Source organism: Passer domesticus, chromosome 13 (genome assembly GCF_036417665.1).
Source record: "Passer domesticus isolate bPasDom1 chromosome 13, bPasDom1.hap1, whole genome shotgun sequence".
Lineage (NCBI taxonomy): Eukaryota > Metazoa > Chordata > Aves > Passeriformes > Passeridae > Passer > Passer domesticus.
Genome location: NC_087486.1, coordinates 14419573 through 14434489, shown reverse-complemented (window position 1 = coordinate 14434489; position 14917 = coordinate 14419573). Strand labels below are relative to the sequence as shown.

General features: G+C 39.6%; 1 protein-coding gene across 2 annotated transcripts in view; it reads left to right on the top strand.

The window, feature by feature from the left end:
* SLIT3 (slit guidance ligand 3) overlaps nt 1-14917 on the top strand; it is a 474203-nt gene that overhangs the window by 34752 nt on the left and 424534 nt on the right. For both annotated transcript variants that reach the window (XM_064388141.1, XM_064388139.1), the window contains exon 5: nt 10042-10113. In XM_064388141.1, the coding sequence (XP_064244211.1) occupies nt 10042-10113 (72 nt within the window). The remainder of the gene's footprint in view (nt 1-10041; nt 10114-14917) is intronic.

The following is a 14917-nucleotide window of genomic DNA, read 5'->3' as shown; positions in this document are numbered from 1 at the left end:
TGGAGAATACATGAATATGTAGGTCTTGAAGTCTCTCTGCCAGGGATCAGATCAGTACAGTCTTGACTTTGCTTTTCCTGTGGCACAACTCCATTTTGGCCGTGTCTGTTGAACTGGAGCTCCCCTCAAGCTGCACCTTCCTTCCACATGGAACACAACAAACCAATCCATGTTGGCTAAAATTATCTTTGTGTTAGCGTCATGCTCTCAGTTCCTTGGAGATAATCTCTTCTCTGGATCTTTCTGCTTGTGTCAAGGTGTTCTAGTATGAGGTTCCCCAAAAAAAAGAGGATTTTAGGGTTCATGCAGATGTTATGGACATTCCATGTACATTTTCATACTTGTATTTGGTGACTCTGAGTGGAATAGATGTCCTGCAGTATGTCAGGAATACAGGAGAGGAATGGGAGCTGCTGGGTGCTGAAACACCTCAGAACAGCCGACCCCTGCATTTGAAAACCTTCTGGGAAAGCAGAAGTGGATCAGAGTAACTATCACAGAAACTGGGCACTCGGTTTTAGGCAAGGTGGATTTTGTGGCTGGTTACTCTGTGGCTTCCTCAGGAGATGCTGTCCTTTGGCTGAGTTGTGACTGGCAATTCCACTGCTGGCAGAGTTGAGAGCTGTTTCTCTTTGATCTGTGTGAGTAGGGCAATATCTTACTGGTGTTGGCTTTTTGCTTGTCACATTGGACCCAAGTGTGCAGTGTGCTCTTTGTGCCACTTCATCATTTCCTTATTCCATTCCATTGGCTTGGGAGGCTGGAGCCTTTTTTTAAGCATCCAGTTTGATTTCAGCAGGAGATGATCCTTCCTTTTCCCCTGGTTCTGCTTGGCACAGATCCCTGGGAGAAGGAGCACCACGGTGCCCTGAGCATTCCTTACTATATATGGATGGTGTGGGGAGCAGGGCTGGTGCTGCCTTATTCAAACAGGAGCAGGGTTCTGGTCCTTCTGCTAGAAATTACAGTAAGAGTTGTATTTAGAAGTTTTCCTGCTAATTGTTCACAGCAATTTCTGACTTCTAGAAATAATATAAAGTTTAAGGATTGTCAACAGGGGCTACATGGCTTGGAGAGGTGAATGTTAAAACTTATTTCTTCCTTTCTTCATAGGTTTTCTTTCCTGATCTGGAGAGATTACTCACTGGTGTAAAAAAATGGTTTAGTCATGTGTATGATACTGTCTTTACAAAAATTGATGAAATATTAAAAGTTATGGACATTTAGGAGTACTCCAGCAGATTATGTTTCTTGGATTATGTTCCTGTTCTTTTCACAGTAGTCAGTGGAGTAATGAAAAAGTAACCCTGTTTTTATTGTTCTGTATGAGTGTTTTGAAGTTACATAGTGTGAGTTCCTCATTTCTTCTGATTTGAAATGGGAGAACTTTATAAAAGCTTTTCAGAAACTGAGAAGCAGCTTCAGCAGAGACCATCTCTGCTTGAGGGTTTATGGATCAAACTTTTTTGACTTCTTTGAATGATAGTTGAAAGAAACTAATTTTTTTGCAATAAAGTCTCCTGCAGACATGTATAAGCTACTATAGTGCATGTTTGTAACTCAGTAGTTGTGTGAACTTGCTACTGTGTTAAGAGACTGGGCATACACCTCTGCTTGCCTCTTCTGGATTTTCTTGCTGTTGTCATTAATAAACACTCTGACAATTAAGAGTCTTTATTCTCATCATCACTTGGGTTGATACTGAGGTTTCTGTCCACTTCTGTATCACTTTAGGACATTGATTGCACTTTTTGATGATCCCAGGAATATAATTAGGACGTTTTTGTTTCTTCACGTTGGCTTTGGGAAAAGTTGAAATTTAAACCTGTTCCTTCTGCTTCCCTTGCCAGTGTTAGTTGTTTGCTCCTAGCCAGAGACCATGTGTGTAGTTCTGTCCTCCATACTCATGTCAGATTTTTTCATGAGGAGATACTTAGGAAAGAAAAAAAAAAGGATTCTAATATTGAAAGCTATGAAGTGTTACAGAGCCACAGTTCCAGTGCTGCTGAAATGCACAGACATGTCCCCTGCACTTCTGAGAGAGGGGAGGTAATCTTTCTCAGTCTAATGAGAAGTTGGTAATAAAGGTTATTACTTGTGACAGCTTTGAAAATGTGAACCAGGACCACCCAGCCTGCTAAGTTTGTAATAAGGCATCTCAAAGTTCTAACTGTTATAAACAGTTTTCCTTCAAAAAATGGTCCCTTAGCAACTTGCAGTGGTATCTCTCCCAGGTTTTTTGTAAAAGCTTCTGAAATAACACATCGTGTGGATGAAGAAGTTCATTTATCCCACACCATAATCCTGTAATATGGTTGTTCTGGGCTTCCTCTGAGTGCCCTTATTGAAATTCCATTATAGATCGTCTGGCTTTATTTCCTAGGGCAGTAATATAAAGAGGTGATGACAGAAAGTAATGGATAAGGTTGACTTTTTTTACTGGGTGCTGCATCTTGACTGTTTTTCCTTACCAAGAGGAAGTGATATGGAGCAAAGGAGAAGTTACATTAATGATCACAACGGATTTCTTGACTCTAATAGGATTTTCTGGTGAAACCATTGCAGGCAGTTGGCTGTGCTCCTGTTCCTGCTTCCCAAGCCAGTGCTTCCAAAGAAAAACTTAGTTACTCCTTGGAGTTCAGTAACTCCTGTCTTTCTGTTTGAGTCTTTTATGCATTAAATAATTTTTATTGCTTATTGGTTCTGCCCAGGCTTGTGATGTAACCACTTCTTCCTTAAAGTAACTCGTAGGAACTCTCTCAACAGCATCCTGTTCCCTGAGCCACATCTCCAAGGATCAAGCCATAGAGCTCTTGACAGCAAAGGAGAAAAAGGGACCTTGCTTAGTGCCCAAAAGGGAGACCCAGATGTGTTGAGTGTGAAATAAAATAAATGGCGAAGCTGGGGAGTGAACCCAAAGTTACTTGGATAATTTCTGGATATTAAAGTCTGAAGTGACAGGACTGCTCCTTTAAAGCTACCCATTAAAAAATGTAAAACCACTGTAGTTTTTATTTTTTTGTTGGAGAATGAATTGTGTAATAGGCAGCAATGTGAATATGGGTGTTAAACTTGAAAGTTGTTGAACTTTTGTGGAAAGCAACTGAGTGCTCCTTACTTCATGAGAAATATGGAGTGCTTTGATCTGGGTCAGAAAGTAGAAAGGCAGACAGGATTTGGAGGCTGATGGGTATCACACATTTGTGGGGTTAAAACCAGTAATTGCTCTATTTGGAGACAATAATAAAACTGTCAGGTTTAAGTCAGAGCCTTTTTATCAGCTTGAACTTCTGGGTAGAATGTGCTCACTAATATTAGTAAAATACTGCAAGATATTGCAAATGAAAAACAAAGATGTGCAGAAGGGATTTTTGCTGTGTGATTTTTGCTGTGAGATTATCTAGCAGAGCCAGGTCCTTTGCTTGTTTCCTCCATAGCCATGTAAATGTGGTGATTTCAGTTCAGGCCCTGAATATTTGCAGTTTGCCTGAAGTAAATGATATTATGGTATTCAAAATTTTCAAACCGAGTCAGTGGCATAATGAGAAATCAAATTGCATTGCAAAACCACACAGTTTGCCCAGTTTGAATAAATGATACTTGCATTGCTTTTGGGCTTTCATGTTGATTCAATAGGCCATGGGAAGCAGGCAAATGTCTGAAGGGACTTTGAAGGAGGAAATTTCTCATGGAGTGAGTGGGCATCAGCTCACTGAAACATTGCAGAAAAGGGGTTTTGGGTTTTCTCTGATTTGTTTCTTATTCAGAGTAAAACTATCCTGAAGCTGTGAGAACAAAGCATGTCTCAAAATGTCTCAAAATACTGTCTATAGTTATACTTGGTGTGATCTGTAATGTTGCTTCTCTGACCTCTCCTTGTACACCTTGTATATTAATGAGTGAGAAGTCAAGGATTGTGATTGCACTGAAGCTTTCTCATATTATCCCAACTAATTGTACGAGAAATGCATAAGTCTGATATTTTAGATGTTCTTTTTACCTGTTTATTGGATTTCTGAACCCTGAAATTCTTCTGAAACTTCTAAAGCCTTGCCCTGGTGATCTGAGCCCTGAGAGGGAAGGGAGGTTCTGCATGTGAGGGGTGGAACACTGCAGGATTTTTGGAATGTCTTCTTCTTTTGCAGTAGCAAAGAATCTGGTTTAGATTCTTCTTGCAAAAAGATTAAAATAGCTGCAAGTTGAGTAATGTTCTCGTTCTGCTTCCATATGCATTTTGTTCTTTTCCATCTATGCTGATCATGCCTTCAGTAGAGATTAAATTTAGCTCCTCTTTGCTCTTCTAGTGAGTGGAGCTCTGTGAGAAAACAGAACCAGAGTTGGACGTGACCCTTCCAGTGGTGTGAGCATGAGAGATGCAGCTGAAATCAGTACCCACAGAAAGGTTCCCCTCCAGGAAAAGATGACCTCTGCCTTGAGAACAAATTGAAATTTTTCCTACCAATATTGAGGTGTTTTTTTTACTCACCCAGAAGTTATCCAGAAGACAAGGAATAAAGCAAAAATATAATTAATATTTAAAAGTGTAGGTCTTTTGCTCCATTTGTTTCAGAGAATGATCTTGATAAACATCATCAATGTTCCTCTAGTCTGCTAGCATTGTTTCTTTCCAGTGCTTTTCACTCTGTGTTTTAATAATCAGGGGAATCTTAATAGTTAAGTCTCTCTCCTATCCCAGCTTCAGACAGAGGAAGGAATATGATTAGCCTGGTTGGAGCCAGGAAGGCAGGAATTTCACAGTTAATAACTTCTCCATTGTTTTTTCAAGGGCCCTTGATATTCTGTGATTGACACCGAGGTTGTTTCCCTCTCCCCCTTTGCCCTCAGGACACAGGAACCCCCCAGGTGGGCAGCAGGCTGAGGGGCAAGGGGGGAACATGGCACTTGTTTGTATATATGAGCAAAATGTTTTTTGGAGGTGAGAGGAAGTGTTGGAACAGTGTGTTTGATGCTGTGTGGGGCTGCTCTAAAGAAAACAGAATAAACCAGAGGGCAGCATTGCATGTGTGGAGTTAGAAAGGTCACAAATTCTATAAGTCTGCAATTTAGGCCATTTGAGTTACAAAGAAAGAAAATGCAGTTTGTAACAGGATAAAGCTGTGAAGTGCAGACATTTATGTACTAATTTTCTGTGAGAAGTCAACATTCAGTATTAAGAATTAGTAAGCAGCCATTATTAAGAATGTGCCAGTGATACATAATAATTTCAGAAGTAGCAATATTTGACTTTTGCACAGAATTCCTGCAGACAGAAGTATGGGCTTTCAGCTTTTATCCTTTACAGCTCCCTAAAAATGTTCCAGCAGAACCAGGGTGACTCTGAGCCTTGGGAGGGAGCAGAGTCTGCTGTGGTGGGCTCCATGGAGGTGATGGATGGGCTCCTGGACACCTTGGCTTGCACATCGAGGACTTTGTGTGCACTTGGTCAGCTCTAGAGGGTCACTTTGGGGACCTGAGGAGCAGAGTAACAAAACAGAACATGCCAAGTTCTATTTCCTGTGCAGAGCAGTGGTTAAAGGAGTCTGGAAGATGGAGGGAGCTGCAGTGTGAGGAGATTGTTGACTGCTCAGCCAGCATGTGTCTAATCAGAGTTAATAAATTTGACTCAATGCAGGTATTGCCAGAGCTGATATGACTCCTGGAGAGCCTCTCTGCACAGTTCTTCAGCTTCCAGGAGGCTTTATTAGTCTGGGCTCCATGCTGTGCACATCCCGAGCTGCTTCTGATCCAGCACTGGAGCTAATCTGTTCGGGGCATTCCATGATTATGCATCATCCTGCCCAGTGCTCCGAGTTCCTGGAATACTTTGCAGGTCTTATTAACTGTAAAGCATCCAGTTTGGAATACACTGGAGACTGAGCAGCTGCATTCCCATCCAGCAGTCCCAGGTCACACAGTGTGGAGCAGATCTTGGCTGGCTCTGTGCCCCAGGTTCCTCCCTGCGCTGGGTGTGCCTGGGTGCTGTGGATGGTCCTGGCTGCAGGGCTGCTGTGCTCCCAGCCTGAGGGAAGAGCCCAGTTCCAAGGGTTTCTTTTTCTGCTGCATTCCTAGTCTGGACAGTCCCACGAATTTAGTTTGATAATGACATTTTTTTAAAGTTGTAGGCTACTGTTCAGATTCACAAAACTGATCTGACATTCCTCCATGATGTAGCCAGTTACAGCTGCAAAACTGGCTTGGATTTAAATTAATTTTCCAGGTATGTCCTGATGTTGTTTCTATTTTAAGTCACTAATTTAAAATCAGGAATATCTATATTTGTTAATAAAGTACAGTCTCAGGAATAACATCCACAGAATCATTTCACAAACTTCTGGCTCATTTTGTTTATGAACTTTTTGCAGACTGTTTTTATTTCACTGTTCTATGGCTTCACCCTTTCCAAGATACTTGTTACAAAATCAAAAGTACTGCTGTCATTACAATTGGGCAGCTGACAGGATTTAGATTGATGCAGTAATGGGATGGTGACAGGTCTAGGCAAGCAGGGGGCATTTCTGTTCCTCTCTGAGGGTCACTGGGTGTGGAGAGGGGCTGCACATCCCTCAGTGTGCCCAGGTGTGCTTTGCAGCTCTCCTGAGGTGCAGCTCCATCCCTGTGCTGGCATTCCCAAGGTTTGCTCCACCTTGCACTGGAAGTTTCCCTCTCTGTCCCAGAACTGACACTGAGAGGTGAGGATAAACCCCAGTTCTTGTCAAATGATGTGTTAGGAACCCTTCCACTGCATTTCATCTGTGTTTGGCTCCTCTTTGTCAAACCAGAGGAAACAGTGCTTACAAATGGCCATTCAGAACATTTGGTCTTTTCATTAAATAATCTTTAAACATGTCTCTGTCTCTTTTTTTTGGAATTTAAAAACATCCTGTCTGGTACTTTGATACTTCTGTATTGAGGACTTTCTTAATGGCCTTTCTGCCAAGCCCAGGAAGAGAAATAAGAGGTGTAATTGGGATTTTTTCTAGGCTATTGGTGGCTTTCTGACACATAATAAATAGGGGCATGTTAAATGTATCCTACATCAAGTATGTCTAAGTTTCTACGAGGTGATCTAGTCTTATATTTCAGTAAGTGTTGCAGTAGAAGTTATAATACAGTGGGTGATGTTCAACAGAAACAACCCCCGTTCATTCCCATAGCTCCCCTGAGAATCAAACTATGAGTAAAATGACTTCTGGTGGAAGTTTAAACTTGAAATAAATCTTAGGAAGTGGTGGAAGGTTTAGAGAGTCCCATAGCTTGAGACAAGACATGGATTGACACTTGTCTTCAAGTGTTTGGTGTTACAGGAATTTGCTTCATTATCAGTTAGTAACATAACCTGGCTTTAGAGAGCTGCAGACTCTGGTTTGTGGCAGAAATAAAGCTCACCTGAAGCTTCTGCAGGATGGAATCTCTGCAGGAGCACTGACCAGCAGTGCTGGGGCAGTTTGAAATCAAGTTTACATAAGTTAAAAGAAAGGCAGAATTTCATTGAGTTCTTGGCCTTGATACACAAATTCATTTTGCTTTCTGCTGCAGTGTAAGAAGCATTTAATTTATAACAATATCATATAAAAATATTAATTAAATTTAGACCCATACGAAATGTTTAGTGCTAGTGAAGAGCAGCTCACCCTCTGCAAGAGTCCTGGTGTGGATGTTACTTCATGGAATGTTTGAAACAAAATCAATATGGAGGTTGAGATATTAAAATGCTTAGGAGAATTAAAAAGGGCAGCTGAGAACTCGGTCCCTTTGCTATCACAGTTGGGAAAGTGTTGGCCCATATAAATAATAGGAAAACATATAAGATATTCAATCTTCTGGATTAATTTGATAGTAAATTGGAGAAAACTCCTCAATGTTAGGTTTTTCCCCCCATCTGGGTTGCTTGTGTCACTGCAAGTTGTAAAAATTTCGCTTCTCAGTGAAACATTTGCTAACCTGGAAATACGATTTCTTGTTACTACATATATTTCCTTGTCTGCTTGTTGGTGTGAAACCTCCTGCTCTAGAAATTTAATCTGATTTTGATTAGCTTCTTTGGCTTAGAACAATAAGCATAAGCTCAGCATTTGTGAAATCCTTGCAAGTAGAGAAAATAACCTTAAAACATATTCCAAAACATATTCCTGGGGTGTTGCTTTGAGATGAGTCAGATGACTTTGGGTTGACAGTGCATAATTATGTGTACATTGTGAGATCTGAAATGATAATCAGACACAGGAATAAACATTTGACACTGTGTGTAATAGATGCATTTCACTGGCACTCTTGCATTTTGGATGATAAATAAGTTGATTTTGTTCAGGGTGTCTCAATAACTAGTGGTGGCCTTGGTGAAGGAGGATGGATGAGGAGTGCTAAGCCCTGCATAAGTCTTTTTTTTGGTCATATTTCATCCTCTTATTCTAAAATATAAACATGATTAACTGAAGCAATGACTCTGATGAGGGCTAAGTAGCACATTGCCATCAACCTTGAATTAAATGAAATTGTTTACTTCGGTATAAAATTGTAAAATGTCACGTGGGTGTAAGGGAATCCAGTTTCAAATCTTCCCATGTATCTTCTCAAATGCAAAACTAGCATCTCTCATATTCTTTAAAGTTTTATTTGCTGCTTTGTCCATTTATCTCAGAAGTATCATTGAGTAGTTGGTAGAAGCTGCAGGAAGTAACTTCAGCAGATACAAATATTGGTTCTCATGTGGTGTGTGCAGTGCACAGTGCTCAGCTCTGGGAGCCTGCAGATGCAGCCTTTGATCTGTTCTAGGTGTCAGAAAGAGAAGTTAAAATTACCCTCTCCTCCATCACCCCTTTGTCTCACAAGACATGTTCATATGGTGGCCATGTGAAAACTCTGCCATATGAAACCCCACAATGTTAGTTTGATCTCAGGAAGGCCTTTCAATTCCAAAAATTCTTGAATTCTGATAGTGAAATTACTCAGCGTGCAAGAGAACTGGAAAGCAGATATGGGGTGCTAAGCAGCAGTGGGTTTATAAAAGTTCCAGGTGTCTTTGGAGATCAAAACTTCAGCAGAAATAGGTCTGCTATCAAAGTTAACCTGGAAGGTGGATTGGGAGCAAAGGGGGCACAAAGGCTCACAGATGAACTTAGAGAACAGCTCACCTGCCCCATTAGGCAGTGGGGTTGTTTGTAATTAGCTCAGGTCAACTCCTTATGCAAATAGCATTCATTAGCACTGTGAGAGCAGGCGACTGTTTTCATTGAAAAAGAATTGAAGAACAGGATTGTGTCTTACAAGCAGAAGTGCTTGCAGATTTTGCAGGGCTGTCACACATTTTATGGAGAGGAGGCTCATGCTTTTTATAGTTACAGGGCTGGAATAGCCTGGAATGGTTGTTTGCTAAAAACTGGCAAGTTGTCACCAGAGTAAAAACTTGTATAGTGAGAGAGTAAAAGGGACGAATGTATAAACACTAATCTGTTCTCTAAAATGTTCCTGGAAGAATCTTCAGGATTAATATTCTATTTCAAATCACCATGTAGTCATCTGGTTACCCATATGTTCATATTTTCTACAACAGTGCTCAGGTTTTCCAAGTGAAGTTTCAAGAAAATTCTTTTAAAAAAGAAATTATGTATACTACAGAAATAATAGCTAATCTGCGAATAATCTTGGTTGGTCAAGTTACTGAATTTACTGTGCCTACATTTTTTGAAGAAGAATGAAAATCCAGATTTCTGCCAGTAGTGTTCCTGAAGCAGAGTGAGCTGAGTGTATGATTCTCAGTAGGCATCCAGAGGAAAATTTAAAAGTTATGTTTTTGTACTCATCCATATTAAAACTTTGTGGTGCCTGTCCCTTGGCTCCCCACCTTGTGGATGTGGGCAGGTGCTCTGCAAGTGACACAGTTTGGCTCCTGTATGAATAAAATGCACAAACTATCCAATGGCAAATTCATGGCATGAGGTTTAATGCAATGGGAGCTTCATGTGTTTATGCATAACAGAATAAATTTCTTCAATTGGAAGATAATCTAATCTATTTTTTTTTATTCTGATTATAACTGTTTAGGCGTCTGAACAAGAATAAATTGCAAGTTCTTCCTGAGCTGCTTTTCCAGAACACACAGAAGTTAACCAGGCTGTAAGTATAATGTGATCTATTTTTCTGTGGTGTATTTCTATTTTATGTTCCTTATTGTGCAGATTCATGTTTGTGTTTTGACTGCAGCGAGAGGTTTAATTTCTGTGATATTAAACTGCCAGTTAGTAAGGGTTTTTTAGGGGATGTGTTATGTTTGCCTGTGTGTAGCTGTAATTTGGTAGAGCATAAATATTAGAGGGAAGAGAAACCACAGAATTTTTGTGTTCCTCATCTATTCACCAGGGTGACGTCAAGATGACTTATTTTGAACTCTGTAGAGCTACAGGAACCATGGAATATGTCAGGTTCATGTGTCTGGTTCAGGCTAGATGTCCACAAAGAGAGAGTGCATATACTTATTTTAAAATAATGGAGGTAGCTACAAATTGTTTAGTTTGGAAAATTATCTTTTCAAGTCAGTCAAGGCTTTGCCAGATAGACCAGCAAAGTTATGGCTGCTGCCTCATCAGGCAGGAAGAGGAGAAATAATGCAGAATAATTTTTTCTTTGAAATATAAAAACTGTGTTATAAAATGTTTAGATGGCATCAAGGCCCACTTCAACAGCAAGAGAAGGATATCATGAACTTGGCATTATTTGTTTTTGGTGGGAGGAGGGAGAGGGTGGTAGAACAATAACTGGATGATTTGCAAAATATATGTTTTTTTAAAGTGTATAAAAATAAAATGGATGAGCAGGTGCCTGTGTACTTACTATCAAAAGAGAGTCACCTCCCTTTTCAAAGGAGTAGTCAAAAACTGTTTGAAATAATTTTCTGGATCCTGCCAAAGTTAAACATGTGATCCACGCTGGCTTCTGAAATTTGGTAAAACTGATCTTCTAATGCTTGACTTCTTTTATGGAAAATCAGATCCTAAGACTTGTGATTTGGTTAGTGAAATTGTGATGTTAATGCAGGGTGGCTGAAAAAGTTCTCCATTCCTGTGGGGTTTTGATAATTGTTTTAATGCATCAATGTGCAACCAAACCATTTAGACAGTAAATTTTTCTTCCTGTGGAAATACAAATCACATGGTGATAGTGCAGATTAATTTTGGAATCAGATGACTTTAAAGAAGTAGGATCTTGGTTTATGTTTAAAAGAGGCAAGCTGAACAGTGCTGTGCAACAAGTGATACTGAAATTTTGGAGAAATTCTCTAATGAACTTCTTTTGCTCATAAAAATCTGTGCAAGTCACTGCCATTATTCTGCAAATGTAAAAAAAATATATTAAAATATAAGCTGTAGATGTGTTTTAGTCTTAAAATCTACTTGGAAAAATCTTTGTTGGACTGGTTTTGCAAGCTTTGTCATGACTTTTGAATTCACTAGGATATATCTGCTGAATGGATGTGCTTGAGCTGAACAATTTGGTTGCATTTCCTAATGTTCTTTGCATGGTTTTGAAATTTTGCTTCTTAAAACTCAACTTGAGTACAAAGTGTGAGCTGGGACATGGTTGCAGATACCTTAATCTGGTTTCTGGAAGGTGCCAGCTGTATTTATTTGTTAGAAGAGTTGCTTTATGTGGGTTGGTTGTCTAAGGATATGATGATGCTTTCCAGAGAAAAGCTTTTATAGAGTTTACCTGGATCTCTACAAATTCCAGCTTAACATGTTGAAAATTGCTCTGTGAGTGGTCTCATTGTACCTGCGTGTCACAAGAGGAACTCTCTGGTAATTTGTGGTTTCAGTGGAATGCTGTGTTGATAACTTGTGTGCATCTGTCCTCAGGAACCTGCAAAGAGCTGAAGTGAAGGTAGCTGAGGCTGCCCAGTCCCACAGAGTGTGTTTTCCAGTAGGTCATGTAATCATGACACATTATAGCCCTTAACAGCAAGGGCATTAATTTTGCTTTTAGAATATAAAGATTGTAATAAAGTTCCATAGAATGGAGTGATTAATCTGAAGGCTGTGCTCTGCAATGCCTCCCAACGGGTGCTGTCGGAACATTTGTCTTTATTCACTGACATTCATTCAGCCTTGCTTACTGTTGAGCAGTGCATTAGATACATCACTTTAACACTGTTTGTCAGAAGAAACTCGCTTTTTCTTTTGAAGATACAAGTGTTCTATAAATACAGTGTGTATTATAAGCAAATAAATCTTAGCTCAAGTGAACTGTTACAGTTCTAAGTGTAGTTTGGTTGCGTGTTTTTCCATCATGGGATAAGAATGAAACATTTGCTTCTTACTAGAATTTGTAAAAATACACCCATACATATATATGGTTGCTCTCTATTGTTGCTTGCTGTCTTGGTCCCACTGCTGGTAGATTCAGAGCTGCTGTTTCTTGCTTTTGGTCTGCCTTGTCTGAATCCAGCAGTGCCCCTCTGCTCTCAGATCCTGGAGTGGAGGGGCAGTGGTGCCTGCATTCCTCCCTGCAGCTGCTCTGACCCAGCCTCTCCAGAAGAAAGTAGAGCTGAGAAAGTGATGAAAGGGCATAAAAGCAGTGAAACAAAAATCTATAAGACAGGCTGAGGTAGATTCTGTGGAATTTACGAGCAGTGAATTTAAATGAACATTAAAAAGTGTAGATAAGGCTGGTCTTAATTTTAATTTTCCATGGTATAGCTATAGTACTTCTGCTGCCATATTTTCCAGCTCTTGACTCTGAGTTACTCAGACATTACTCCATTATTTTCTCCTTAATAATTATAATCCTCATAAAACAGAAAGTTCAAAAGTAAAGTATTTTAATTTTGTAAACTTGCTACAGCTCAAACAATGCAAAATTTTCAAGAACTAAATATTTCAATGCAGTATGTCCAGATTGTAAGATTTGGGTTTATTCATTGGACTGAAGAGCTTCTAGTCTTGTCCATGGAGGAAACAAAGATGAATTCTGTGATTCTGAAGCTGCCCTCTCCAGCAGGCATGCAGTGAATGTAACAGTCCATGGCATTGTTAATGAAGATAGGAGCTAGACTTTTTTCTAAGATAAAGTGAAATAGAAAGATGACATTCCAAGTTTGGTTTCTTCATGAGACTGTGGAAATTGAGCATATTTACTATCATGGCTAAAATGTGGTAGAGATGGAGTGACTGAGCTGCTTAAACATGAAGGAACTTTGTGTGCTGGAGCGTTTGGTGGAGGACCTGTTAATGTTTCAGGAGTAGTTAAAGGCTGAAAAAGCTTTTTCTGCATGTTCTGTCAGCCAGGCTGAACCCAGGGCTTTACTGGAGGAGCCAGCTTTGTTTCTGTTGGTTGGTATCAGCAGAATCCCTTCAGCCCTGCTGCTGGCAGTCACATTGTAGGACCTGGCTTCATGTCGATGGTGTGCTTGAAAAGCTGCAGGACAAACCTGGGGGTTCTCGTGCTGCTCCCTGTGCACGTGGATTGGGACAGCAGTGTTGATGTCCCTGATGTCCCCAGGTCATGCATGGTGCATTTCCACTGCAATCCCCTTTCTGAAATTGAATTCAGAATATTTCTCAGATTATAACCTCAACCTTCACTTCAACTCCAGGTACCTTTGGCTTTTTTTTCTCCAAGCCTCTCCTAAATTCTGAGCTTCAGGATATCCTTGCATCTTTTACAGGGCTGGTTGGGCTTCGTTGTCACATCTGGTTGATATTACCAGCAGGAATATATATAGTGAAATAAACCTGAAATGGAATGTGAGGCGTCCCACAAAACGAGTTTCTCATAAGGCTTTGAGCCTTTTCTTCTAGAAAGAGTGGCTTTGAGACTCATGGATTTTGTTTGCTTTGGTTTAGATAAGGGTTTTAAGTTTAAGTTGGATGGTGAATGAGCCCTTGATTGGATTCTCTAGTGGAAATGTTTCTCATTGCTCTGTTGCCTTCACTGCCTAGGTTTTAAAGCTTCTCAACTGTTTTATCTGGGATAATTGTCTAATAATTCAAAATGCAGGCACTTTTAATGAGAAAACTGATTCAAGGAAAAGACATTTTTAATGAATTGAGAAATAAAAGCATGAAAGATAATTTTTTTAATAGTTTCAGATACTTACTAATATCTATCCATAAAGGAACAGGTATCTTTAATACAGGTGATGAAATGCATAATAAAATGAAACATGTAATTTAACAGCTATGAAACTAGGTTTTAATTCTAAGTCAATTATTTTCTTATATCCAAAAACACTTGTGAAATTTATCTGCAAAGGCTATAAGCAAAGATTTGTGCCTGCTGGAATCCTGTTTCTTTTTTGTGCAAATCTGGAGTATAAAATGGTTTTAGTACATCTGCTTTTCACTAAAAAACAAGTATTCTAGGGGTCCATGAGAAACTTATTTATCTTTGAAAACGAAAGGGGGAAACAAGCTCATTTTCCCACAAACACCCTGTCATGTGAGAATATATTTGTTTCATTGTTGAAGCTTCTATACCTCAGGCTAGCTGCTAAGTAGTCATGGTAAAACTCCTTTGTGTGTGTGAAAAAACCTCTTAGAAGGGCTCTAAACTCAAGTCTTGCAGTGAGAATTAATGCCTCTACCAAATTTATAGCCATGGACCATTTGTTGGGTCTATTTACTTTTAATGAACTATCTTAGCTGAGTCTTGACTGAGCAAACCAGGCTCTGGAAACTTAGATACTGAAATCTGACACCAAAGTATCAGGATAGTGGAAGCATCCATTAGACTCTGAAATGAATTTGTTTACTTTTTGAGTACTATCAGAATCTAGATTTTATTCCAAGAATGATTGTCTTAGTGTGGGAGCAGAGCCTTGTGATCCTGAGCTGAGACAATTTGGGTCTGTGGCTGTGTGTGCCCAATACCTTTGTGTTTAAATTTTCTAGTCGTGATGTCCCAATATTTTATCATATTCATTACA